The 27946-nt window shown below is 45.5% G+C and overlaps 1 protein-coding gene across 2 annotated transcripts; it reads right to left on the bottom strand.

Annotated features, from left to right (window-relative positions):
- Positions 1-75: 75 nt before the first annotated feature.
- LOC143923668 (contactin-1-like) lies at positions 76-25966 on the bottom strand. 2 transcript variants are annotated; one of them, XM_077447478.1, is made up of 5 exons: positions 25636-25966; positions 19750-19812; positions 13252-13293; positions 6264-6605; positions 76-1833 (listed from the first exon to the last, which is right to left on the bottom strand). In XM_077447478.1, the coding sequence occupies exons 1-5, from the start codon at positions 25904-25906 to the stop codon at positions 1676-1678; spliced, it is 876 nt and encodes a 291-aa protein (XP_077303604.1). In that variant the 5' UTR covers positions 25907-25966; the 3' UTR covers positions 76-1675. The 2 variants fall into 2 exon arrangements, with proteins under 2 accessions (XP_077303604.1, XP_077303605.1); XM_077447479.1 differs by having other exon boundaries at positions 76-1830.
- Positions 25967-27946: the final 1980 nt, after the last annotated feature.

The raw sequence follows: 27946 nt of genomic DNA, 5'->3' as shown, positions 1-27946 counted from the left end.
GTATGCAAGAACAGACCTGCCATGTAGCTGTAGCAATGGTTTTTGTTTTAGAATTTGTGGCATTTTCTAGAATAATTTTAATTTTACTAGCAAGGATTTTCATGACTGGCAAGTGGATTTGGTGATTATTTTTTTTTGTTTTGTTTTGTTGATTTTTTTTTTATAATTGTGACAGACCCCAGTCACTGTAACGAAGAATAATTCAATTCTGAAATCAAAAACTTTCACTCATCTGGTATGCAAAAATTGAGCTGCCATGTAGCTGTGGCAAGACTTATTTCTTTAGTGTTTGTGGCATATCATGGTGTACTTTTAAGACCAGCAAGGATTTACATGACTGGTAGGTGATTTTTTTTTTCTTCTTTTTATTGCTAATTGTGAAAGACCCCCAATGAATGCAAAGCTTAAAGTAAAAAAAAAAACAAACATTTTTTTACTAAATTCTGAGTTTGAAAATCTGAATTCTGAGATTAAAAGTCAGAATTCTGAGTTTCAAAGTCAGAATTCTGAGATTAAAAGTCAGAATTCTGAGTTTCAAAGTCAGAATTCTGAGATTAAAAGTAATGATTCTGAGTTTCAAAGTCAGAATTCTGAGTTTCAAAGTCAGAATTCTGAAATTAAAAGTTTGAATTTTGAGTTTCAAAGTCAGAATTCTGAGGCTCTTCTATAGCCTTATAGCTGCAGCAATGTTTTTTTTGAATTTGTGGCATTTTTTAGAATACTTTTGAGACCAGCAAGGATTTGCGAGATTGGTAAGTGTTTTGTTTTTATTTTGTTTTGGTGTTTTTTTTGTTTTGTTTTTTATATATAATTGTGACAGATGCCAGTCTGTCACAACATACATTCAATATGCAAGATTTTGCCTACTATGTATCTTTAGCTTGTTATTTTAGAATTTTTAGCATTTTGTTAGATACCTGTAATTATATATTACAATATACAATATATATAATTATATATAGCGGTTATATATTACGCAGTGCTTTATACAGTATATATATTTTGTACATTCACATCAGTCCCTGTCCTCAAGCTTACAATCTAAGGTCCCTAACTCAGATTCATACATACACATATTAGGGCAATTTACAATTTTTTCAAGGGGAACGCAGTTGCGGCACCTCCAGCATTAAATGTATGCAATGGCAAGGGGTGCTGGGGTGTGCTGGAGAGTCTATTGATGGTGGCCTACTGGGGGATTTTTTGTTGCTGGGAACATTTATTGTTGAGGAAGCTGTCTATTGTTGTTAAAGGGGTCTTATGTTGCTGGGGGGCTAACCGATGCCCAGAGGGATCTACTGTTGAAGGAGGTATCTATTGCTCCTGGCTTCTAGGAGAGCTATTGTTGCTGGTGAGAAGCTATTGTTTCTGAGGTGAATCTATTGTTGTTGTGGGGGCATTTTGTTGCAGGGGGGGCAATTGTTACTGGAAGAGATAAAAACTCCAAGCAGGTAGTTCCATGGTAGGGATTTGAACTAACGACCCTTAAGCTGCTAGGCAGCAATGCTAACCACTTAGATACTTTTTGTCAAAAATCAACCAACTGTGAGGTCTGACGTGACTTTATTTATAAACAAAGCCGCGTCGACGTTTACCTAAAAGTAAACTCCTATATTGCAATTCTGCTCTAATTCCAAAACAACAGCAGCTGTATAGCATTGTGGGTAAAATAAAATTAAAGTGCAATAAAAAAGTAGATGAAAAAGACCAGGCAGTTTGCAAGGACTACCACTCCGACAACCATTCCAACTTTTTCTTTCCTGTATTTATCAGTGCTGCCGATTGTTGGTGCTGATTTTGGAGAGTCTGGCTTTGTCAAAGGGTCCAATTCTTCTGTACAAAGAAATAATAAGCAATTAGTTGTGTATGGACTGGTCTCTGGAATTCAGGATAGAAGGGGGGGGGGGGGGGGTGTATAGGCTAGAGGTCTTTCATGTAGGAGTGGACTGTGATGGAGACTTTCATGTAGGAGTGGACTGTGATGGAGACTTTCATGTAGGAGTGGACTATGATGAAGACTTTCATGTAGGAGTGGACTGTAATGGAGGCTTTCATGTAGGGGTGAACTGTGATGTAGGCTTTCATATAGGAGTGGACTGTAATGGAGACCTTCATGTAGGGATGGACTGTAATGGAGACTTTCATGTAGGAGTGGACTATAATGGAGGCTTTCATATAGGAGTGGGCTGTGATGGTGACTTTCATGTAGGGGTGGACTGTAATGGAGACTTTCATATAGGGGTGGACTGCAATGGAGACTTTCATGTAGGGGTGGACTGTGATGGAAACTTTCATGTAGGAGTGGACTGTAATGGAGACTTTCATGTAGGGGTGGACTGTAATGGAGACTTTCATATACGGGTGGACTGCAATGGAGGCTTTCATGTAGGAGTGGACTGTGATGGAGAATTTCATGTAGGAGTGGACTGAGATGGACACTTTCATAAAGGGGTGGACTGTAATGGAGACTGTCATGTAGGGGTGGACTGTGATGGAAACTTTCATGTAGGGGTGGACTGTAATGGAGGCTTTCATATAGGAGTGGACTGTGATGGAGACTTTCATTTAGGGGTGGACTGTAATGGAGACTTTCATGTAGGAGTGGACTGTGATGGAGGCTTTCATGTAGGAGTGGACTGTGATGGAGGCTTTCATGTAGGAGTGGACTGTGATGGAGGCTTTCATGTAGGAGTGGACTGTAATGGAGACTGTCATGTAGGGGTGGACTGTAATGGAGACTTTCATGTAGGGGTGGACTGTGATGGAGAATTTTATGTAGGCATGGACTGTGACAATGCTGTATCTTGGTCTATGCCAGGGGTCTTCAAACTGTGGCCCTCCAGTTGTTCAGGAACTACAAATCCCATCATGCCTAGTCATGTCTGTGAATGTCAGAGTTTTACAATACCTTATGGGATCTGTAGTTCCGCAACAGCTGGAGGGCCATAGTTTGAGGATCCCTGGCCTAGGCCAACAAGGCCCAGGCCTAGGGTGGCACTTTGGAGAGGGGCAGCAAGAAAGCTACTCCCCACACATAAAAAAACAGCCTCCTGTGTGTGTGTATATTGTGTGTGTATAAAAGGTCAATGAGTTTCTGGACTCCTGACATACCCTTGCATCTTTCATCCAGTGCTGCACTGACATTTCTGGATTCTGAGTCATGGGGAAAGAAATAGAATTGTCAAAGGATCTGCCAGAAAAGGTAGTTGAACTGTACAAAACAGGAAAGGGATCTAAAAAGATATCCAAGGAATTGAGAATGACAATCAGCAGTGTTCAAACTCTAATCAAGAAGTGGAAAATGAGGGGTTCTGTTGAAACCAAACCACGGTCAGGTAGACCAACTAAAATATCAGCCACAACTACCAGGAAAATTGTTTGGGATGCAAAGAAAAACCCACAAAAAACTTCAGGTACATAAATATATAAATACAGGACTCTCTGAAAACATGTGGTGGGGCTATTTTAAGATGCAAAATAAGGAGGCACTTGAAGAAAGATGGGCTGCATGATCAAGTCGCCAGAAGAAAACCATTACTATGCAAATGCAACAAAGTATCCCGCTTACAATACGCCAAACAGCACAAAGCCTCAAACCTTCTGGCACAAAGTCATTTGGAGTGATGAGACCAAAATATAGCTTTTTGGCCACAGTCATAAACACTACATTTGGAGAGGAGTCAACAAGGTCTATGATGAAAGGTTCACCATTCCTACTGTGAAACACGGAGGGGGATCGCTGATGTTTTGGGGATGTGTGAGCTACAAAGACACAGGACATTTGGTCAAAATTGATGGCAAGATAAATGCAGTATGTTATCAATAAATACTGGAGGAACATTTGCATTCATCAGCCAGGAAGCTGCGCATGGGACGTACTTGGACCTTCCAACATGACAATGATCCAAACACAAGGCCAAGTCAACCTGTCATTGGCTACAGCAGAATAAAGTGAAGGTTCTGGAGTGGCCATCTCAGGCTTCTGACCTCAATATCATTGAGCCCCTCTGGGGAGATCTCATACGTGCCGTTCATGCAAGACAGCCCAAGAATTTACATGAACTGGAGGCTTTTTGCCAAGAGGAATGGGCAGCTTTACCATCTGAGAAGATAAAGAGCCTCATCCACAAATACCACAAAACACTTCAAGCTGTCATTGATGTTAAAGGGGGCAATACACGGTATTAAGAACTGGGGTGTGTAAACTTTTGATCAGGGTAATTTGGTTAGTTTCTGTTGCCATTGAGATTTAAAAAGAGTAAACACAGTAGACTGATAATAAATGGCTTCCGCCAAACACTACTAATCACAACCATGAGAGAAAGAAAACTTTTTGTGTTATCCATTCTTATTCTCTGAAAAATGACTAAGAAATCATGAATTCTGCCAGGGTATGTAAACTTATGATCACAACTGTATAAGGGGAAAAACATTTTTGAAAAAAAAAAAAGATGTTTTGATTGCATTTTCGAAGCCCTAAAATGCCAGGTCAATATGCCTTGTACTCAGTGTACCCCCTTGCTACTCAGCATCCCCCCATTTAGTTGGTGGTGAGCGGGAGCAGCATTACTTACATTAAGAATTGCCAGAAGAGGAAGGAGGGGGGCTTCCAAATATAGGTGTTTGATCACAAATGTAATGTGATTGGCCGTCACAGAGATGATAAGGCACAAACATACTTTGAAAGGGCACACTGCCCCGTGTGTGTTTTCTGCAGTGCCGTTTATGAAAGAAAAGAAAGCCACCTCTCCGGCATTTTTACTATATGGTGGTGTTGATGTGGTTAAAGTGGAACCTCTGCCATTTTTTATATTCATTGTGAATGTAGTTAAGAAAGGTTAGTGAGTTCTTGGGTCTGCTTACCTGCTGTACCCTTTATTTGAGGTTTACACCATTCCTGTGCTGTGTTCCCAGGTTTGAATGCCTGCCGCATCCATTATGAGGGTTTCCACCATCCCTCTCCTGAATTTCTAAGGCCGCGTACACACGGGAGGATTGTCTGCCCAACTAAGTTCGTCAGACAATCCGACAGACAGTCCGTCCTAATTTTGAATGAACGGACTTGACCACATACGATGAACAGACAGTCCGCCGAAAGCTTGCGCGATGACGTGTACGGCACGTACGACGGGACTAGAAATACGACGTCCAATACACTGCAATGCAACCTTTCGCCGTGTAAATCCTTTCTGAGCATGCGCCATACTTAGTCCGTCGAACTAGCCTACTCACGAACGGATTGTCCGCTGAAACCAAGTTTGGACGGACTGTCTTACGGAAATTCCGAAAGACTTAGTCCGCCAGACTGTCCGCTGAAAAAGTCCGCTGAAGCCCACACACGAGCGGATTGTCCGCTGAAACACGTTTCAGCGGACTAAGTTGGATGGACAATCCTCTCGTGTGTATGCGGCCTAAGTCTGTACAACTCCTATTCCCATTATGAGGGGTTCCCACCATCCCTGTGCTGAGTTTCTGGATCAGCACACCCACTGTACTCTTTTTACGAGGGGTTCCCACCATCCCTGTGCTGAGTTCCCAGGTGTGCACTCTTGCTATGCCCATTATGAGGAGTTCCCACATCCCTGTGTTGTGTTTCTGGATCTGCACACTCACTGTACCCCTTATGAGGTGTTCCCACCAACCCTGTGCTGAGTTCTCAGGGCTGTACACCTGCTGTGCCCATTATGAGGGGTTCCCACGACCCACGTGCTGAGTTCCTGGGCCTGTCTACCTGTTATGCCCATCATGAGGTGTTCCCCACCATCCCTGTGCTGAGTTCCCAGGTTTGCACTCTTGCTGTGTCCATTATAAGGTGTTCCCACCATCCCTGTGCTGAGTTCCCAGGTTTGCACTCTTGCTGTGCCCATTATGAGGGGTCCCCACCATCCCTGTGCTGAGTTCCCAGGTTTGCACTCTTGCTGTGTCCATTATAAGGTGTTCCCACCATCCCTGTGCTGAGATTCTTGACCTGCACACCCGCAGTACCCATTATGAGGGGTTTCCCACCCTCCCTGCACTGAGTTCCCAAGCCTGTACACCTGATGTGCCCATTATGAGGGGTCCCATCATCCCTGCTGGATTTTTTTTATTTTATTTATATTGTTGGGAATGTAACAGGAGGAACTGAAGCAAACAACAGCTGAAGGTGGCTAAAAACTGAACTATGGCAGAGACATCTCTCCCGCTGGGCTCTATGTGAGAGAAACTTGTGGATGACTCTACTCGGTTTTGGATAAACAGACCTTAATGGAGCTATCACCTACCTTTCACATTAACAATAGTGAGTAAGCGACGCTCCATTGAGCGGTATCTGATGGTGCAGGTGTACCTCCCGCTGTCTGTCATCTGGACGGAAGTCAACTTCAAGCTCGCGTTTCCTCTAGAAAGTTCTTCCAACTTGGAATCATCCTCCTGGGAGTCTTTGTTGAAGACCCACATGGGGACACCGTCCTTGGACCAGCATATGTCTAACATGGTCAGCTCCATGGAGGGATCCGTGTGGAATCTACACATCAGGCTAATGTTTTCTCCAGGTGTAGCACTGACCGATTTATATCCTCCAATTTGTAGAAATGGTGCGGAGCTTAGTAGATTGCTTTGCTTGACTGTTGAGGGATCAAAGAGATCAGATTATCAGCATTATTCAAATTCATAATTAATTTCATATTTTTACACGGGGTATATTACACTCCTTTGACACTCCACAGAATGTACCTGGATCGAGACCCTAGTTGCCCCTGGAGTCCATTGAATCATACTTTCATGTTTTGAGAATGCCCTCTCATTGTGTCATATTGGTCCTATAATTTCACAGAGAATAATCTTAGGTTTCAGTTGTCTCTACCTCCCCGGAATAAAGCCCCATACACACTATTATATTTTCTGCAGATAATTGTCTTCAGATTTACCAAAACCATATTTACCGAAACCATATAATATCAAAACTCTTAGCCCTTGTACACATGGTCGGACATTCCGATGGAAAATGTCCGATCGGACTGTGTTGTCGGATAATCTGACCATGTGTGGGCTTCATCTGACTTTTTCCGTTGGACTATCCGACCAACAAAGTTTGCGAGCTGGATATAAATATTTTCTGACAACATGATCTGATCGGACTTTGTCTGATCGTTTGTAGACAATTCCGATCGGACAAAGTGCCACGCATGCTCAGATCAAATTACGAGACCAAAGCTATTGGCTACTAGCCTGAACGTATTCCCGTCGTAACTAAATAACGTCATAACGTTATGAACGATCGGATTTTCCGACAACTTTGTCCGACCGTGTGTATGCAACACCAGTTTCGGACAAAATCCGTCGGACAAAATCTGACGGATTTTGTTGTCGGAATGTCCAACCGTGTGTACAGGGGCTTAAGGTCAAATCTTAAGAGTTTCAATTTCTATGCAATCAGCCAAGCCCTTGCAATACATGGTTTTGGTAAATCTGAAGACAAAAATCTGCAGAAAATCTAATAGTGTGTATGGGGTCTTAGCCCTTGTACACACGGTCGGAGATTCTGTCGGAATGTGTCCTATCGGACCGTTTTGTCGGATATTCCGACTGTATGTGGTATGCATAGGACTGTTTCCGTCTGAATATTTGTTGGACCAAATTTTCCAACTTGCTGGAAATATTTTCGACAAACTGGTCCGATAGGACATACTCCGATCATGTGTAGAGAATTCCACGCATGCTCAGATCAAATTCCTACATCAAAGCTATTGGCTACTAGCCTGAACGTAGTCCCATCGTAACGAAATTACTTCATCACGTTCTGAAAGATCGGATTTTTCGACAACTATGTCCGACCGTGTGTATGCAACAGTTTCGGACAAGATCCGATGGAAAAAAATCAGACGGATTTGGTTGTCAGAATCTCCGACCGTGTGTACAAGGGCATAGTCCTACTAGGTATGGAGGATGACCAACGCTCTCACCATTCTAAATGACTGATCTCCTATCTTTTGTATTATGCCAAAAAAGAAATCTTGTTAAAATGGACCTCGTCAACTCCCCCTGGGGTGTCTTCCTGGGAGGCCATGGTGGATGCGGCCCTAACTATGTATAAGATTACCTATATAAACAGGGGTTGTCCTTGGAAATATGATAAAGTGTGGCCTCCTTGGACTTCCAGTTAGTGTGCTTTCTCTGTACTCTCGGTGGGATGAATAGATGGAGTGCACTGGACAAGGTGATAGGAAGGAAAGGAAGTGGGTGGGGGAACAAGGGCAGAAAAGCCCAAACCTTATCTCATTTATTTTCACTGTTCCGTTCCCATGATCTTCAGCTGTGCATTACTCTTCTCTCTCTCTTCATTGTACTCTAATCCTCTCTATTGGGTATGGAAAACTTGGCTTTTGATACCCCTAACTAAATCTATTGGAACCAATTGCCTTCGGAAGTCACCTAATTAGTACATAGAGTCTACCTGTGTGTAATTTAATCTCAGTATAAACACAGCTGTTCTGTGAAGCCTTCAGAGGTTTGTTAGAGAACTATGGTGAACAAACAGCGTCATGAAGGCCAACGAACACACCAGACAGGTCAGTGATAAAGTTGTGGAGAAGTTTAAAGCAGGGTTAGGTTATAAAAATATATACCATGCTTTGAACATCTCATGGAGCTCTGTACAATCCATGATCTGAGAATGGAAAGAGTATGGCACGACTGCAAACCTACCAAGACATGGCCGTCCACCTAAACTGACAGGCTGGGCAAGGAGAGCATTCATCAGAGAAGCAGCCAAGAGGTCCATGGTAACTCAGGGGGAGCTGCAGAGATCCACATCTCAGGTGGGAGAATCTGTCCACAGGACAACTATTTTATAAATCTGACCTTTATGGAAGAGTGGCAAGAAGAAAGCCATAGTGGAAAGAAAGCCATATGAAGTCCCGTTTGCAGTTTGCAAGAAGCCATGTTGGGGACACAAGAAACATTTGGAAGAAGGTGCTCTGGTAAGATGAGGCCAAAATTGAAATTTTTGGCCTAAAAGCAAAGCGGTATGTGTGGCGGAAAATTGACACTGCACATCACCCTGAACACACCATCCTACCGTCAAACATGGTGGTGGTAGTATCATGTTGTGGGGATGCTTTTCTTCAGCAGGGACAGGGAAGCTGGTCAGAGTTGATGGGAAGTTGGATGGAGCCAAATACAGGTCAATTTTAGAGTAAAGCCTGAAGGTTCACCTTCAAGCAGGACAAGGACCCTAAACATACAGCCAGAGCTACAATAGAATGGTTTAGATGAAAGCCTAAACATGTGTTAGAATGGCCCAGTCAAAGTCCAGGCCTAAATCCAATTGAGAATTTGTGGCAAGACTTTAAAATTTCTGTTCACAGACGGTCTCCATCCAATCTGACAGAGCTTAAGCTATTTTGCAGAGAAGAATAGGCAAAAATGTCCCTCTCTAGATGTGCAGAGACATCCCCAAAAAGACTTGCAGCTGTAATTGCAGAGAAAGGCGGTTCTACAAAGTATTAACTCAGGGGGGCGCAATACAAATGTACCCCCCACACTTTTCACATATTTATTTGTAAAAAATTTTGAAAACTATTTATCATTTTCCTTCTGCCCTGTTTCACACTGACTGCAGCTGAACTCGCACGCTTTCATTCCCGTATGTTAGTCCCGATTTCATATGTGCAGAAACCTACATCTGTGTGGGTTTCTGCACATATGTCAATGGAAATCGCACCCCAAAATCGGCAAAAGTAGTACAAAAACAACTTTTGGTGCCGCAAATGTGGCGTCGCACCGATTAGGTCGGTGCAATCGCCGTCACTTGCGGCCGGTTTGGCATGCAATTTTACATGTCAAACCGCATGCCAAATCACACCAATGTGAGCCAGGGCTCCACTTCACAATTATGTGCCACTTTGTGTTGGTCTATCACATAAAATCCCAATAGAATACATTTACGTTTTGGTTGTACCATGACAAAATGTGGAAAATTTCAAGGGGTATGAATACTTTGTCAAGGCTCTGTGTATATGTATGCGTATATATCTATATCTATATATACATATATGGTAAAAACATAGTTGTCATAGAAGGGTCCTCTACTCCATCTCTTATCTTTCATGTTTTTAGTACATCAAAAAATTGTACACGTCTAAAAAAAATGTTCTATCTTTAGATGGGTTTAGTTATATAGTTAAAGTATAGCCAAAAGCCAAAATTTTCTTTCTGCAGAAGTTAGCTGGCCCACCCATGGTGAACTCGTCATGAGTGAGTTGGACTTTGACAAAACAGAGAGGCCAAAGTTCTAGAAGGGTCCCCTTGTGCCCCTTCTCTACAGGGAGATGTCCTACAAGAACCTACCTTGTTGAGCATGCATTAAATGCCTGGTTTGAGGCCTCAGATGGAGCACAGACTTAGAGGATATCGCCAGGTCATATGGGTCTAAGAAGATCTTCCGCTAGAGTCATCACTGGAATGGAGTTACGCTCAAACCTTTTGTTTTGGGGCTTATGTGCAGCAGAAGAAGTTCTTTGTGATGAATTCTGGATGCTGATACCCCCCAGAGCAGTGGTCAACTCCTGTCCTCAGGGCCCACTAACAGGCCAGGTTTTCAAGATAACTGAAATACATCACAGGTGATATCATTTTCTGCTCAGTGATTGCAGTATTCTAGTCTGCATCTCCCCAAGGTAATACATAAAACCTGGCCTGTTAGTGGGCCTTGAGGACAGGGTTTATGACCAATGCCCCAGAGGCTTCCAGCCAAGGAGCTGTAGAAGCTTGTTTTTTCCACCTCTATCGCCCAGCTCTCCTACTATTAAGTTCAAGTAAAGCATTAAAAACTGCTTTCAAGTGTGGTCCTGGGTACTAAAAGTTTCGTTTAGGGAGTTCTTGTTAAGACACCTATAGCTGGAGGCATTCTAGAGATTTAAGACTGTATGAATTGCAAGGTACAGTAGGGCTCATTCCACATGACACCCCATCCCTCAATACTGTTATATGCTTTTGGGTTTCCTGGTCTTTCATAAAATGGTAAAGTAGCAATAGTGATTTAGTGGTTAGCACTTCTGCCTTGAAGCTCTAGGGTCTGTGGCAGAGGCAAAATTAGAACCTTCAGGGCCCATGCTAGAAATCAAAAAGAGCACCCTTGACCCCGGTCCGGGGGCCCCCTCCACAGTGGTGGAATGCCAGGACCTGGTCGCAAGTGCAACCTTTGTGACTCTGGTAGTTCTGCCACTGGTGTCAGTATTTTTTTCTTTTTCTTTTATTTGTTTTTATTATTTTTTACCATATTATTTATCTACAATTCTTTTTTTTTATTTAGGAGCCCCGTTGGAGGGCTTTGGTAAAATATAAGCAGCCAGTAGGAGAGTGGAGGGGGGGACCCTGCAGCGCTGCATGGTATGAGGAGGGGCTGGTGGATTACACAGGAGCCCAATCACAGCAGGAGATGGATAGGAGGGGGAGCATGTAGAGGAACCGATCACCTCCGTTTTCCTCCCGCAGTTGCTGAAAGTCTGCAGGAGAAAAATAGAGGGGATCGCTTCATCATATGTGCTGCCCTTCCTATCCAGGTGTACAGGGGGTTGTATAGGCCCCCTGAAGCATGGGGATGGGTCGCAATTGGGACCCCTGCGACCCCTGCACATACACCCCTGGTCTGTAGTTCAAATCCCAACCAAGTTCTTGTGTAAGTAGGTTAGTTGACTTCCATCTAAATTAGCCCTAGTACACAAAGGAAACCCACACAAGCACAGGGAGAACATGAAAATAGTGTTGTGGTTGGGACCAGTGACCCTATAGCTGCAAGCCAGAAGTGCTAGACACTAAGCAACTGTGCTGCACTCTAATGCCGCATACACACGATTGGAATTCTTGTCAGAAAAAGCTCTGATGGTTTTCCCAATAGAATTCCGACGTACAACACGTATGATGAGAGTAGAAAAAGGAAGTTCAAGAGCCAGTAGCCAATAGCTTCCGTTTCGTAGTTGAATCTGAGCATGCATGATTTTTGGCGTGTCGGAATTGCATACACACGATTGGAAAAACGATCGGGAAAATTGAGAACATGCTCTAAATTTTTGGCTGGCGGAAATTTGGACAGCTAAATTCTGATGGAGCATACACATGGTCGCATTTTCCAATGAAAAGCTCTCATCTGTCTTTTTTTGGCCGGAATTCCGATTGTGTGTACGCAGCATTACTCAGTATAAATCAGCTAACTGCATTTCAGATGCACAAAACAAAGGGCGTTCAATGTCTTACTGTGTGCTTATTATCTAAAGCAGCCACTCCCTGAGTAGAATAGCCTGCCCCCAGCATGCTGAGAGTGTGACCCTTTCGCTGAACATAGAAGCAGAGGTCTGACTTCCCCTTTACTGCGTCAGAACTATAGCTCTGCACAGCTCATGCTCACTGCTAGTTGGAGAACTCTGACTCAGCATGGGGCGTGTTGCAACTCTGCAGAGAGACCACTGTTTCCACACAAAGAGCAAGGGTCCTTCTTGGCAATGGACAGGCCTTTCTACTCAGGCTGTAGCTACAAACTGTAACGCCCTGTACACACGGATTTTCCAATGGAAAATGTGCAATTGGATCATGTTGTCGGAAAATCCGATCGTGTGTGGGCTCCATTGGATTTTTTCCGCCAGATTTTCTGACGCACAAAGTTTGAGGGCAGGATCTAAATTTTTTTTCATCTGATTTCTAAATTGCTGCATTTGTAAATTCCAAAAGCCAATATAAAGGAATAGTAGTGGTAAAAAAAGCACTTGTGGGTTTAACCTATCTTGTTTTTTTGTATAATTCCCCTTTTAAGGGGGCGTGGCAAGGGGTGTGTCATATGCCTACATACTTTTGCTGATAGGTGTCCCTCATTCCCATTTCAAAAAGTTGGGAGGTATGTAGGTACCTAGAGATGTCTTTGCATACCTGTGGCAGCTCTCAGGATCATGTCGGAGCGTGCCAACCCTCTCTTACTCTCCCACCCACCCACATTCCTATTGGCACATCACTAATATGGACTGCTTTATTGACCAATTGGAATGTGTGAGAAGAGTGTGGTCGAGCAAGATCCATCACTAGCAAGAGATAGGACAGATAGGACAGGTATGCCTGGGGCACAAGAGCATGGGGAGATGTCATGCAACAAGCACTTCATGCCTGGTACCAGCTTTGTTTTTTTCTGAGTGACCGTCACTTTAAGTGCCTTTCCTGCAGAGAGGTTAGTGTTCCATTCAGCATGTGCGGCAACAAGAAAAGCTCCTGCAAGTAATTGCTTACCAGATTTCTTCGATGACCGTTTCGTCAGCTTAATCTTCTGCTCTGAACAAGATAAAGAAAAAGACGTGGTATTAAAGACGACCAAAATCATTCACAAATGTCCACATTCCACCGGTATTAAAGCCTTCTGCAAGAGGGAATTCCAGCAATTAGTCAACTTATTTATTTTTAATATTTAAAATACAACAGAGCAGGGCATTGTGCCACATTTTGCTCACCTGCCCTTGAAAAATGGATGATGGTCAGACGGATCAGGTGCAGGGTCCCCGATTCTCAGTCTACAAACTCCACAAATACTGTACACCCAGTAAGTGTACCCAGGAACAGCTCCTCATAGGCTCCAATGGGAAAAATATGGAAAAGAAAGGAGCGCTCCGGATGGTGCAGGTCAAACCAATACGTTTATTAGGATATGTCATACATTAAAATGACAAAAATAAAAGTGATCACAAAATTTAAAAAGAAATATAAAGCAATGTGGGGTGCAGTAAATGCTAGCATTTACTGCACCCCACGTTGATTTTTATATCTTTTTGTGATCACTTTGATTTTTGTCATTTTAATGTATGACATTTCCTAATAAACCTATTGGTTTGACCTGCACCATCCGGAGCTCTCCTTTCTTTTCCATATGTAGCACTAACCCCCCCAAGGAGCTGCCGGCTAGATTTGGGCTTACCGTTACCTTCTTTTCTCCTCACTTAACGTCTAGGGGTGTCCTGTGGTAGATGGCCCAGTAACTCGAGAGACTGACAACAGATCCACTTGAATGGATTTTATTTGCAAAAAACGTAGACAATGAACAGTCTCTTAAATTGGGATCAGAGGGTTGGAAAGGAAGTTCAGGTACTCTTAGTGTCAAAGTCAAATGTCGAAGAACTTGTTTACTTTGACTGCATCCAGAGAATAGCCATTCACAACTGGATGTTCACTCAAGTTGGACAGTCCCTCTCTCACAAGGCCTAGCAGCCAACAAAGTGCCAAACTCAGGAACAAGTCTCTGCCACAGACGTTGTTGTAGAACATACAAGATAATGTCTCTGTCACAGACGTTGTAGAACACGTAGGGAAACTAAACTTGAACAACACTCGTGTGATACCTGGATCTTTCAGCCAGCTTGGCGATATCCACGAGACCGGATTCTCTTGGGTACTTCAGCCCTTCCAGGCTCTTACTAAGAAACCAACCCATACGTGGTCTTCTTCTGAAGAGTCCTCCCCTGGATAGCGTGAAGTCACTGGGTCTCTCCCAAACCGGAGATGGCACCCAAACACCTCACAATCCTCCTTTTGTTTCCTTGCCTCGGGCTAGCCAGCCCCGAGACATCAAGATCTGGTGGATCCGCACCCCAGGCCATAGCCTTCCTGGGGGCTGGTCAGGAGGACCAAGATCATGAAGTCAGTACATCCTTCTGGACCGGAACATCGAACCACGTGATGTCCGCATCTTAAAGCGGTAGTAAACCCACAGATGTTTTTTTTTTTTTTTTACCACCTGCAAACAGGGCTGGACTGGGACAGAAATTTGGCCCTGGACTTCATCCAGACCGGCCCACTTACATTTTGAGTGTCCCATCAGCACTCCCTTACATCAGAGTGTCCCATCACCAGCTCCCTTACAACAGAGTGTCCCATCAGCACTCCCTTACATCAGAGTGTCCCATCACCAGCTCCCTTACAACAGAGTGTCCCATCAGCACCCCTTATATCAGAGTGTCCTATTACCAACCCCCTTACATCAGAGTGTCCCATGAGCAGCCCCCTTACGTCAGAGTGTCCCATGAGCAGCCCCCTTATGTCAGAGTGTCCCATGAGCAGCCCCCTTACGTCAGAGTGTCCCATGAGCAGCCCCCTTACGTCAGAGTGTCCCATGAGCAGCCCCCTTACGTCAGAGTGTCCCATGAGCAGCCCCCTTACGTCAGAGTGTCCCATGAGCAGCCCCCTTACGTCAGAGTGTCCCATGAGCAGCCCCCTTACGTCAGAGTGTCCCATGAGCAGCCCCCTTACGTCAGAGTGTCCCATGAGCAGCCCCCTTACGTCAGAGTGTCCCATGAGCAGCCCCCTTACGTCAGAGTGTCCCATGAGCAGCCCCCTTACGTCAGAGTGTCCCATGAGCAGCCCCCTTACGTCAGAGTGTCCTATGAGCAGCCCCCTTACGTCAGAGTGTCCCATCACCAGCCCCCTTACATCAGAGTGGCCCACTGAGCCATCGGCCCACCGGGAAACTCCCAGTAGTCCCAATGGCCAGTACATGCCTGTCTGCAAAGCAAAAGGCATAATGAGCTAGTATGCACCGCATACTAGCTCATTATGGAACACTTACCTTAGAACGAGGCCCCGCCATCTGGCCCGATCCACGCCGAGGGAGCTGACATGCTCCCTCTGCGTTTCTTCCGGGTATCGCGGCTCCGGCGCTGTGAGTGGCCGGAGCCGCGATATCGTCACTCACGCGCATGCGCGCGGGAGATTTCATCCCGGCCGGTCCGCCACTGCCGGATTTTCAGCCGAGAATCCCCTTGTGCGCATGCGCCGCTGCAGTCAGCGGCGCATATCGAGGGGAATATCTCCTAAACCGTACAGGTTTAGGAGATATTTTTTTTACCTACAGGTAAGCCTTATTATAGGCTTTCCTGTAGGTAAAAGTAAAAAAAAAAGAGTATACAACCACTTTAAATACCCTCTCCCAGAAAGCACAGCAAGAGCGCCACACCCACTGGGCAGGCTCCGAGAGAGAGTAACTTTAGCACCCAACCAGACCATAGATCCATACCTGCCAGAAGAGACAGTGCCCCCTGTGGTCAGGGTGGAACATCTCATAGTCCAGTCAGACTGATGCTGAAGTCCAAATTTAGACAATTGTACCCAAACCAAACTGTAGTTCAGGTATAACCTTAACTTTGAAAAACGCATAGCACGTGCTCTTCAGGAGCCGGCACTACACATATTTTTACCATTGGAGCCTATGAAGAGCCATTCCTGGGTACACTTACTCTGAGTGTACAGTATTTGTTGAGTTCGTAGACTGAGAATCGGGACCCTGCACCTGATCCGTCTGACCATCATCCATACACAGCATCTGATCTGGACTACCCAGGATTCCAAGCCTTACTGACTCAATGTCGTACGACATGTGTGTCCATCCCAGTCGGTAAAAGTATCCATCTTCTTATCATTGAAGGGTTGTTTTAGAGTGACTACAGACAATTTGCTGTTTTCCTTTGCTTGGTTTGGTGTCACTCAACAGGAAGAAGTTCCATCTGTTCACTTTTCTGTTCATGTGGACTGTTCTCCATATCATTAATTGGAGTTTACACTTCTAATTGGACTCAACGCACAAATTGAGTTTATTGTGTTATGCACATTTATTTTTTTTACTCTTATATATTGTTTATTCACTTAAACATTAACATCGTGTTTTGGATACACTTTTTGGTATTTTTACCAAACATTATTAGCGCTACACTAATTTCCCACCATTCGGTTATCTGATGCAGGGAGGAGCTGCAAGAGCCACCGAGGGACCCCAGAAGTCAAGGTTCGGGGGCCACTCTGTGCAAAACGAGCTGCACAGTGGAGGTAAGTATGACATGTTTGTTATTTTAAACTTAAAAAAAAAAACGACCCTTTACAATCACTTTTACTCTTCAATAAGACACAGGAGTTGAATCCAACACAATTTAGCTTCAGCTTACTGCAGTACAGAGGACACCACCTACTATCGTCATAGTGGGTGTCCCATATGACTTCCAACCTCTAGGGATTGGCGACCCAAGCTGGTATCTTTAGAAGGCACAATTCAGTGGGTTTTGGGGGTCTTAGCAATCTTCTTTATCAGGGCTGGTTTATATTTCCCATCACTTTCTATCCCAGTGACAAAGATCACCAGAACAAATAGTGACGGCAGTAAGGACCTGACAAAGGTTCTTTTTCTTTTCCAATAGATCCAAAACTGGGAGGGAAAATTGAAAGGTGTTTTTAGGACAGCCTTCTTGAAACTTTTGCCTGATCCATCATCATCATATTGGATGGCCCATATGGCTGCCAACCACTAGGGATTGGTGAGCCCAGCTGGTATCCTTAGAAGGCAACATTCATTATTCAATCAGTGTTAGAATTCATCACCAATGATCTAGATTCTAAAACAGGGTAGGCAACTTTTTGAGCACAGTGTGCTGAAAAATACTTTTCAAAGAAATTGAGAGTGACGATTTTATAACGAAAAACTTCACAATCTCAATCACGAAAATCATTTTCTATAAAGTAAATGCTGTAAACTACTTGAGTAGTAGTGAGAAATTAACATCCCACACTCTCACGCCTGAGATCAGCCCCAATTCCATCAACTCCACACTTCAGATCAGCCCCAATTCATGCACCTTCACACCTGAGATCACTGTCCCCCCCTGCAAATTTGCTTCACCACTGTACCCCCCTGCTCCTCTGTCCCACCACTGTACCCCATGCTCATCTGTCCCACTACTGTAACCCCCTGCACATCTGCCCCACCACTGCACCACCCTACACATCTGCCCCACCACCATAACCCCCTGCACATCTGCCCCACCATTGTACCACCCTGCACATCTGCCCCACCATTGTACCACCCTGCACATCTGCCCCACCACTGTACCACACATCTGCCCCACCACTGTACCACCCTACACATCTGCTCCACCTCTGTACCCCCTGCTCATCTGTTCCACCACTGTAACCCCCTGCTCTTCTGTCCCATCACAGTAACCCCATGCTCATCTGCCCCACCAATGTTCCCCCTTTCTCATCTGCCCCACCACTGTACCTCCCTGCACATCTGCCCCACTGCCGTACCCCATGCTCTTCTGTCTTACCACTGAACCATCTTCTCATCTGACCTAAAACTGAACTTATCTTCTCATCTGCCCCACCACTGTACCTCCCTGTACATCTGTCCCACCTCTGTTCCCCCTGCTCATCTGTTCCACCAATGTACCTCCTTTCTCCTCTGCCCTTCCACTGTACCCCCCCTGTACATCTGCCCCACCCCTGTACCCCCTGCTCTTCTGCCCAACCACTGTCACCCCCTGCTCATCTGTCCCACTAATGCACCTCCTTTCACATCTGCCCCACTGCTGTACCCCCCTGCTCTTCTGTCCCACCTCTGTACCCCCTTCTCATCTGCCCCAACACTGAACCCCCATGCTCATCTGTCCCACCACTGAACCCCCTTTTCATCTTCTCCAACATTGAATCCCCCCCCCGCTCATCTGCCCCACCACTGTAACCCCCTGCTCTTCCGCCCCATCACTGTACCCCCCGATTTTCTGTCCCACCGCTGAACCCCCTTCTCATCCCTCCCACTACTTTACCTCCTGCACATCTGCCCCACCACTGTACCCTCCTGCTCTTCTGTCCCACCTCTGAACCCCTTCTGCTCATTTTCCCCACTGCTGTACCCTCCTCTCATCTTCTCTATTGCTGTTCACTCTTCTCATCTATGATATGTGTGATATTCAGAGAAGTGAAAGGAAACAGAGATGAGACACATCTACCTGTCCTGTCACACTCATCCTGCTGATCCGCCTCTCGCATCCAGCCCACGTGCTTGTATGGGATGTATGTGATGTATGAGATGTATGTGATGTATGAGATGTATGTGATGTATGTGATGTATGGGATGTATGTGATGTATGAGATGTATGAGATGTATGTGATGTCACATACAAGCATCTGGAATGGATGTGCAATGATGAGCTCAGGTCAGGGGCATTTTCTGAAAGCAGTGGGCCTGTGTGCAGGATCATAAGTTGGGCCCCCACAGCTGAGGAAAAGTGCGGCGCTCTGCACCACAGGAAAGGTTGAGTGTGATTTTCATTGCGCTGAATACCTACTGTGGCTTAAAGGGACACAGAGTGCCGGGGTTCAGTAGTAAGTGACACAAAGGTTCAGGAATAATTTCAACAAAGTTCCCAGAAACTCAACAATAATTCCACAAACTGTCACCTGATTGGGGTTTTCTCCATCAGTGAAATCCCTTCTTTCTGAGATTGGTAGTGACAACCAAGCCAGTCGTCTTCCTCCAGATGTTGGGCGGGGCTAGCAGGACTGTGATTGGCTTTAGCAGTGGCCAATGACAGTCCTCCTCCTCCTGGAAACAGAACTGCACCCAATCTCTTCCCCATCACAAAAGCTGATGATCACAGCTACAGCAAAGTTAGAAAACCAAACAATGTCCCCCATCTTTTACAATGAGTGGGGGCGCAGTGCCTCCCCCCCAGTGCGGAGTGGGGAACTCTGAGACTGGAATGCATTAGTGTCTCACCGACACTTTCCGGCACCACTCTGCTGATGGGGAGGGAGTCCAGTGCCGGTAAAAGAGGCTTTGAGTGCCGCTCGCGGCACCAGTGCCGGGGGTTGCCCACCCGTGATATAGAACATAGTTCCCACCACACACTGCTTGCAGAAAAGGATTTCAGAAGGTAAAGAAAAGCAAGTGAGTAATAATTAGAATATAGGTCTTACCATCCTTATCACTGGTCTCTACAAACTTCTTGCGTGACAGATCAGTCAACTTGATCTGGTATTCTGGGAAAGAGAAGAATAAGTGTAAGGGTTCTCCTCCATCACATCAAATAAAATGAATTGGTATTCATGTGTTGACTGTAGAATAATCTATTAATTCCGAAAATGTTCTCTTCGAGGGAGTTGATTGGATAGCCATCGTATTATCGCTTTGAAAGTAATCTGTTACATTATTTACTGCTTGCTGTGTCATATATCCCATCATGGATTTGGGATTGAAGAACCACACCAAGAATGAATTGTTCAGGTACAAATTTATTCCACAAAAGATGGAGCCAACACATTTCGGGAGCTTCAGAATGGCTTCCTTCATCAGGGCTTGAAAATGGGGAATGATGCATGCTGGGCAGAATAGAAGATGAGAATATAACGTTTTTAGACAAGATGAGTGCCATCCTGTTAAAGGACTTCACACTCCTCTAGTGAACAAATTCCATTCTGGCCAGCATGCATCTTCCCATTTTTAAGCCCTGATAAAGAGGGGAATTTTGAGGCTCCCAAATTGTGTTGGCTCCATCCTGTATCCAAATGCATTTTGGAAGATATTTGTACCTGGACAATTGATACTTGGTGCGGCGGTTTAAAGCTGAAGTTTATTTGTAGTTCTATTGGAAGCAAGTACTGTATATGCCATACCTGTGGGATTCCCCGTGGAAGCTGGAAATCACTGTAGTTGGAAGCCCTACTACAGTGATCTCCACTAGCTTCTGGGTCTCGTGCTGAGGAGTCGCCCTTCTGCTTAGTGAATACAGGGGGTCATCCGCTGAGCTGGAGCACTATTCAGAAAACACTTAGCATTTTCTCAATGCAAAGCCCCAAGAAACTAACAGTGACCACTGTAGTTGCGATGCGTACTACAGTGATTTCCAGCTCCCACGAGGATCTCACAGGTATGACATATACAATATCTCACAAAAGTGAGTACACCCCTCACATTTTTGTAAATATTTTATTATACCTTTTCATGTGACAACACTGAAGAAATTACACTTTGCGACAATGAAAAGTAGTGAGTGTACAGCTTGTATAACAGTGTACATTTGCTGTCCCCTCAAAATAACTCAACACACAGCCATTAATGTCTAAACCGCTGGCAACAAAAGTGAGTACACCCCTAAGTGAAAATTTCCAAATTGGGCCCAGTTAGCCATTTTCCCTCCCCAGTGTCATGTGACTCGTTAGTGTTACAAGGTCTCAGGTGTGAATGGGGAGCAGGTGTGTTAAATTTGGTGTTATCGCTTCACTCTCTCATACTGGTCACTGGAAGTGGCACCTCATGGCAAATAACTCTCTGAGGATCTGAAGAAAAAAAATTGTTGCTCTACATAAAGATGGCCTAGGCCGGGGATATGCAATTAGCGGACCTCCAGCTGTTGCAGAACTACAAGTCCCATGAGGTATAGCAAGACTCTGACAGCCACAAGCATGACACCCAGAGGCAGAGGCATGATGGGAATTGTAGTTCTGCAACAGCTGGAGGTCCGCTAATTGCACATCCCTGGCCTAGGCTATAAGATGATTGCCAAGACCCTGATACTGAGCTGCAGCATGGTGGCCAAGACCACACAGCGGTTTAACAGGACTGTTTCCACTCAGAACAGGCCTCGCCATGGTCGACCAAAAAGTTGAGTGCACATGCTCAGTCTCATATCCGGAGGTTGTCTTTGGGAAATAGACGTATGAGTGCTGTCAGCATTGCTGCAGAGGTTGAAGGGGTGGAGGGTCAGCCTGTCAGTGCTCAGACCATATGCCGCACACTGCATCAAATTGGTCTTCATGGCTGTCATCCCAGAAGGAAGCCTCTTCTAAAGATAATGCACAAGAAAGCCAGCTGAAGACAAGCAGACTAAGGACATGGAGTACTGGAACCATGTCCTGTGGTCTGATGACACCAAGATAAACTTATTTGGTTCAGATGGTGTCAAGCGTGTGTGGCGGCAAACAGGTGAGGAGGACAAAGACAAGTGTGTCTTGCCTACAGTCAAGCATGGTGGTGGGAGTGTCATGTTCTGGGGTTACATGAGTGCTGCCGGCACTGGGAAGCTACAGATCATTGAGGAAACAACATGTACTGTGACATACTGAAGCAGAGCACGATCCCCTCCCTTCAGAGACTGGGCCACAGGGCAGTATTCCAACATGATAACGACCCAAAACACACCTCCAAGACCACCACTGCCTTGCTAAAGAAGCTAAGGGGAAAGGTGATGGACTGGCCAAGCATGTCTCCAGACCTAAACCCTATTGAGCATCTGTGGGGCATCCTCAAACGGAAGGTGGAGTAGCGCAAGATCTCCAACATCCACCAGCTCTGTGATATCGTCATGGAGGAGGGGAAGAGGACTCCAGTGGTGACCTGTGAAGCTCTGGTGACCTCCATGCATGGAGGGTTAAGGCAGTGCTGGAAAATAATGGTGGCCACACAAAATATTGACACGTTGGGCCCAATTTGGACATTTTCACTTAGGGGTGTACTCACTTTTGTTGCCAGCGGTTTAGACATTAATGGCTGTGTGTTGAGTTATTTTGAGGGGACAGCAAATTTACACTGTTATACAAGCTGTACACTCACTACTTTACATTGTAGAAAAGTGTCATTTCTTCAGTGTTGTCACATGAAAAGATAGAATAAAATATTTACAAAAATGTGAGGGGTGTACTCACTTTTGTGAGAAACTGTACATGCTTCCATCGGTCCAAACTGGATCAATGTAACATATGTAAAATATCCATAACTAAACTTCCGCTTTATCCTTGGAACCATTCAGACACCCAACGAAGGAAACTGCGGAAATCCTTTGGTGTGGAGAAGTTTAGAATCCATCCACCCTGACCAAATACCATCATACATTTCTATACTAATAGTATAACCCTAGGGTTTCAGTGTTAATCTTTCCTCTTCAACATTAATCTGATCATGACTATATTTTATGTACCCTATATGGCTGGTTTATGGAACATTGACAATCGGTGATGGGTACTGCTATGTTACATTATGTAAATACATTATAGACTATTGTGCTCTTCCAACCTTAAGGTTTATGAGGACCCTTTTCTGTTCCAGTATGACTGTGCCCTTGTGAACAAAGCCAGCTTCATAAAGACACAGTTTGATGAGTTTTGTGTGGAGGAACAGACCTCCACCCTACTGAACTTCTTTTGGGATAAGTTGGAACTTTGATTGTGAGCCAGGTCTTCTCATCCAACATCAGTACCTGACTGCACAAATGAGCACAATTTCCCACAGACACCTTCCAAAATCTCGGAGAAAGCCTTCCCAGAAGAGTGGACGCCAAGTCCTGGTTTTGGAATGAGAAGTCCAGCAAGCTCATGTAGGTGTGATGGTCAAGCGTCCAAATCCTTTTGGCTAAATAATGTATGTAGTAATTTAGGCTGAAAAAAAAGACTCATTCCCATTAGTTTACAGTTCTAATAGAGTCAAACTAAACCCCACCCCTATCCCTGAGCAAGTGCAACCCTGAAATATTTCATATTGCAGAAGAGACTGTAGTGTTTCTAAAACAGTGTTTCTCAACCAGAGTTCCTCAGTATTGTGAAGCATATGGGGCCTGCAGCCGAGTGGGGCCCGGGGAGGATGAGGAATGCATACTGTACTTGGCAACTTTTTTTTTCCTTGAAGCCGCTAGAGGTCCGCGGCACTGGTCATTTCTGTCTCCGTCACCATTTTACAGAAGACCAGTTAAGACCATTGAAAGCGGCTGCAATAGAAGTGGAGCTCCATTTCTATTGTCCACTTTCTTGCCACCCAGGCTTCGCCCCCTGGTTCTGTAAAAGGTGTGGAGATGAGCACAATGAGTCCTGGGGGGGTCTGTACTCCTGGGGGGGATTGTCCTGGGGGCGTCTGTACCCCTGAGGGTGATGAATTCTCCTGGGAGGGGTCTGTACTCCCTGGGGGGTGAATTCTTCTGGGGGTCTGTACTCCTGGGGGGTGAATTGTCCTGGGGGCGTCTGTACTCCTCGGGGGGTGAATTGTCCTGGGGGGGTCTGTACTCCTTGGGGGGGTGAATTCTCCTGGGGGTCTGTACTCTTGGGGGGGGTGAATTGTCCTGGGGGGTTCTGTACTCCTGGAGGAGGTCTGTACAAATGGAGGTGGTTGAGTTGTCCTGGGGGGTCTGTACAGATGGGGCTGGTTTGTCCAGGGGGTCTGTACTGATGGAGGAGGGTCTATACTGATGGAGGACTATGGGGGGAGGGGGATAATGCCGTGTTTTTCCACATTGGCATCTAGTGGCAGGCGAAGTGGCAAGTGACACACTCGGGGCTCCCACTGATTCTGCATTAAGGTGAGTTGAACGATTTCATGTTATATTACAATGTAATAATAGAAATAATGCGCTTTAATCATCCTGACACCATAACAACCATGGTGCTGTGATGATTGAAGCACTAACACCAGGTGTTTGGAGTATCTTTATCTGTTGATTGTTAAACTTTCTGGAATACATATATTGCTATTGTGGTGTAGGATCTGGGCCTGTTGTCCCTCCATCCCTCTCTTTTCTTTTTTCTTTCTTTCTTTCTTTCTTTCTTTCTTTCTTTCTTTCTTTCTCTTTCTTTCCTTCCTTCCTTCCTTTCCTTCCTTCCTTCCTTCCTTCCTCTCAGACTTGAAGCACACCCCTTTGAGCCACGCCCTTTAAGCCACGCCCACTATTTAATTTGTGGGGAGGGGGGCTGTTTGCGGGGGGGCATACAACATTTTGCTATGGGGCTCTATGATTTCTAGTTACGCCCCTGCACTGAAGTTCCATTTGGGTAGGGGGTATCTGATGTATAGGGGTGACTCTGCTGCAATGGGCAACTCTGATGTATAGAGTGGCCCCTGAGGAATAGAAGGTACTCTGATTTGATGGGAGTCTGTGATGTGATGAGGGACTCTGATGTGATGGAGAACCTCTGATATAATGTCCCACCATCTGATGTGATGGTGGGACTCATATATATAGGGGGTCTCTAATTTATGGACGTATAAAGGGGCATAGGGGTATAGGTATAGGGGGAAATCTGAGGTGATGGGGTCTCTGATGTGAAGGGGGATTCTGATGTGATGGAGAACCTCTGATATGATGGGGAGGATGCTGATGTGATGGTGGGACTCATGTATATGGTGTCTCTGATATATAGGAGTGATGCTCATGAGATGGGGGGACTCACTTATAGAGGGGCCTATGAAGTATGGGAGTACTCTTAGGTGATGGGGTCTCAGATGTCAAAGGGAGCCTCTGATGTGAGGGAGAATCTCAGATATGATAGGGGATGCTGATGTGATGATGAGACTCATGTATAGAGGGTCTTTGATATATGGGGCAATGCTCGTGAGATGGAGGGACTCACGTATAGAGGGGCCTCTGAAGTATGGGGGCACTCTGAGGTGATGGGGTGCCTCTGATGTGATGGAGAGTCTCAGATATGATAGGGGGATGCTGATGTGATGGTGACACTCATAAATAGGTTGTCTTTGATGTCTAGGGGCGACACTGATGTGATGGGGTCTCTTATGTGAAAGGGGGCCTCTGATGTGATGAAGAACCTTGGATATGATGGGGGATGCTGATGTATGGTAAGACTCATAAATAAGTGGTCTCTGATATCTAGGGGTGAAGCTGATGTGATGGGAGGCTCTCATGTATAGGGAGACTCTGGTGTAATGAAGGGGGTGCTTCAGGATTTTGCATAGTTTTAGGGGTGCTACAACTGAAAAAGTTGAGAAATGCTGTTCTAAAATGATAAGCAAGACTCTGTTTTGCCTATTTTCCAGATTTTGTTTCCTGTTCATTGCATTACAACGATTTATTGGTTCAACCTTACTCTCTACTTGAAGATAGTATTGGATGATCTGTTGCGTCCCATCATATTCGATCATGCAGGTGTAGTTTCCGGTGTCGTTCTTGGTGATATTAATAAGGATCAGAGAGACGTTACCCATATGAAACTTCTCCTGAGGCATCAATGCCCTGGGCTCATGAGAGGTCATGATATTATCTTTGTACTCCACCAGGGGGCGCCCATTATGTTCCCAGCTCAAAGACAACTGATCCAGGTTAAGCGATTCCTGGTTCGCCACAATGATGGCGGTCATGACCAATTGTTTGGGCAGGCGAGGAGAGATGGAGGCAGCTTCTGAGATTGACTGCAAGGCCAAGACTGCAAAAACAAAGAAAAAAAAGTGAACAGGTGCTGTTGTTCTATTTCGGAGTTTAAAGGCAAACTACCAGATAATTTTTCATTAGAGTTTATTTTTAGAAGAAGACAAGCTCTGGCTGTAATACTTACCTTCAATCTGTAGCTAGCCCCTGCAGTACGTCTTTTTCACCAAGAGTGTACTGTGTTGATGTCAAGCATCACTCAATTCCAATTGGCTAAGAAAGAACTGTGAGTGCAGGGATTCATCGGCTCCAACTCCTGAGCATGGCAACATGCTCTCACAGGAGACCAGGCAAACCTCTGCAGGGAGACCACTGCGCTCACACAGAGAGCCATGGTCCTTCTCTGCAGCATGCTGGAAGACCACAGGCTTTTCTACTCAGTTCAAAAGTTTAATTGTCCCTTTAACAATAGATTAACAGCAGTGAACTATGTAAATGCTGCATTCTGGCTACTAGATTGAGCTGATGATCATTCATAGTAATAAACTATTTTATTCCTATAAAGTGCCATCTAGAGATGATAATGTGGCTCCATCTAGAGGTCATAAGGTGGCTCCATCTAGTGGCCGTAAGGTGGCGCCATCTAGTGGCCGTAAGGTGGCGCCATCTAGTGGCCATTAGGTGGCTCCATCTAATGGTCATTAGGTGGCTCCATCTAGAGGCCATAAGGTGGCGCCATCTAGTGGTCATAAGGTGGCACCATCTAGTGGCCATAAGGTGGCACCATCTAGTGGCCATAAGGTGGCACCATCTAGTGGCCATAAGGTGGCGCCATCTAGTAGAGGTTCTCCATCACATCAGAGTCCCTCATCACATCACAGACTCCCATCAAATCAGAGTACCTTCTATACCTCAGGGGCCACTCTATACATCAGAGTTGCCCATTGCAGCAGAGTCACTCCTATACATCAGATACCCCCTACCCAAATGGAACTTCAATGCAAGGGCGTAACTAGAAATCACAGGGCCCCATAGCAAAATGTTGTATGCCCCCCCCCCCCCCGAAAAACAGCCCCCCTCCCCACAAAAAATGGTGGGCTCAAATTAAATAGTGGGTGTGGCTTAAAGGGCGTGGCTCAAGGGGGGTGTGGTTCAAGTCTGAGATGAATGAGGGATGGAGGAAGGAAGGAGGGAAGGAAGGAAGAAAGAAAGAAAGAAAGAAAGAAAGAAAGAAAGAAAGAAAGAAAGAAAGAAAGAAAGAAAGAAAGAAAGATAGGAAGGGAAGGAGAGAGAAGGAAAGAGAGGGATGGAGGGACAACAGGCCCAGATCCTACACCACAATAGCAATATATGTATTCCAGAAAGTTTAACAATCAACAGATAGAGATACTCCAAACACCTGGTGTTAGTGCTTCAATCATCACAGCACCATGGTTGTTATGGTGTCAGATTGATTAAAGCGCATTATTTCTATTATTACATTGTAATATAACATGAAATCATTCAACTCGGGGACGTGGCCTGATGCGAATGGCGGCGGATGTGTTTGAGCAGAGCTCCGTCCAGCCAGGGGACAATCTACCGACATCTGTGCCCTAGCGAACCCATCCCTACCAACATCCACCGTTACCTGGAACAGGGCAGCCGGCTCCACAATCCTAGTGGAGTATTTCTGTGAATTCAGTCCGTGGACACTCGGGATTCGCCGCCGCGGCCCTCTCCCGGCCGCCGCCATCTTGTCTCCCCGGAGTCTCCGGAATTAAAAGGTCTCCTACAGCTTCAGCGAGGTAAGGGACCACCATCTGTCCCCTCCGTTCCTGCTCCTTGCCTCCTGGGATACCCCGGTGCTATTTCCAGCCAATATTATCACCCGGGGCGGCCGTGGCTGGCTCCGGCCTAGCGCAGTCTAGTCAAGCCTGCGGATCCCCGGTGTTTCCTACGGCGGCAGCCCGGCAGAGCGCGCCACGGCGGGTCGGGCCCTCCACAGCAGCAGTGATCTATAACTAAATGTTGGCCTGGCATTTGCGGCCCCC

The sequence above is a fragment of the Lithobates pipiens genome, unplaced genomic scaffold (genome assembly GCF_037356315.1).
Source record: "Lithobates pipiens isolate NorthernLeopardFrog02 unplaced genomic scaffold, aLitPip1_a1.2 Scaffold_22, whole genome shotgun sequence".
Taxonomy (NCBI): domain Eukaryota; kingdom Metazoa; phylum Chordata; class Amphibia; order Anura; family Ranidae; genus Lithobates; species Lithobates pipiens.
The sequence above is the reverse complement of the archived record's forward strand: the minus strand, read 5'-3'. Positions and strand labels throughout refer to the sequence as shown.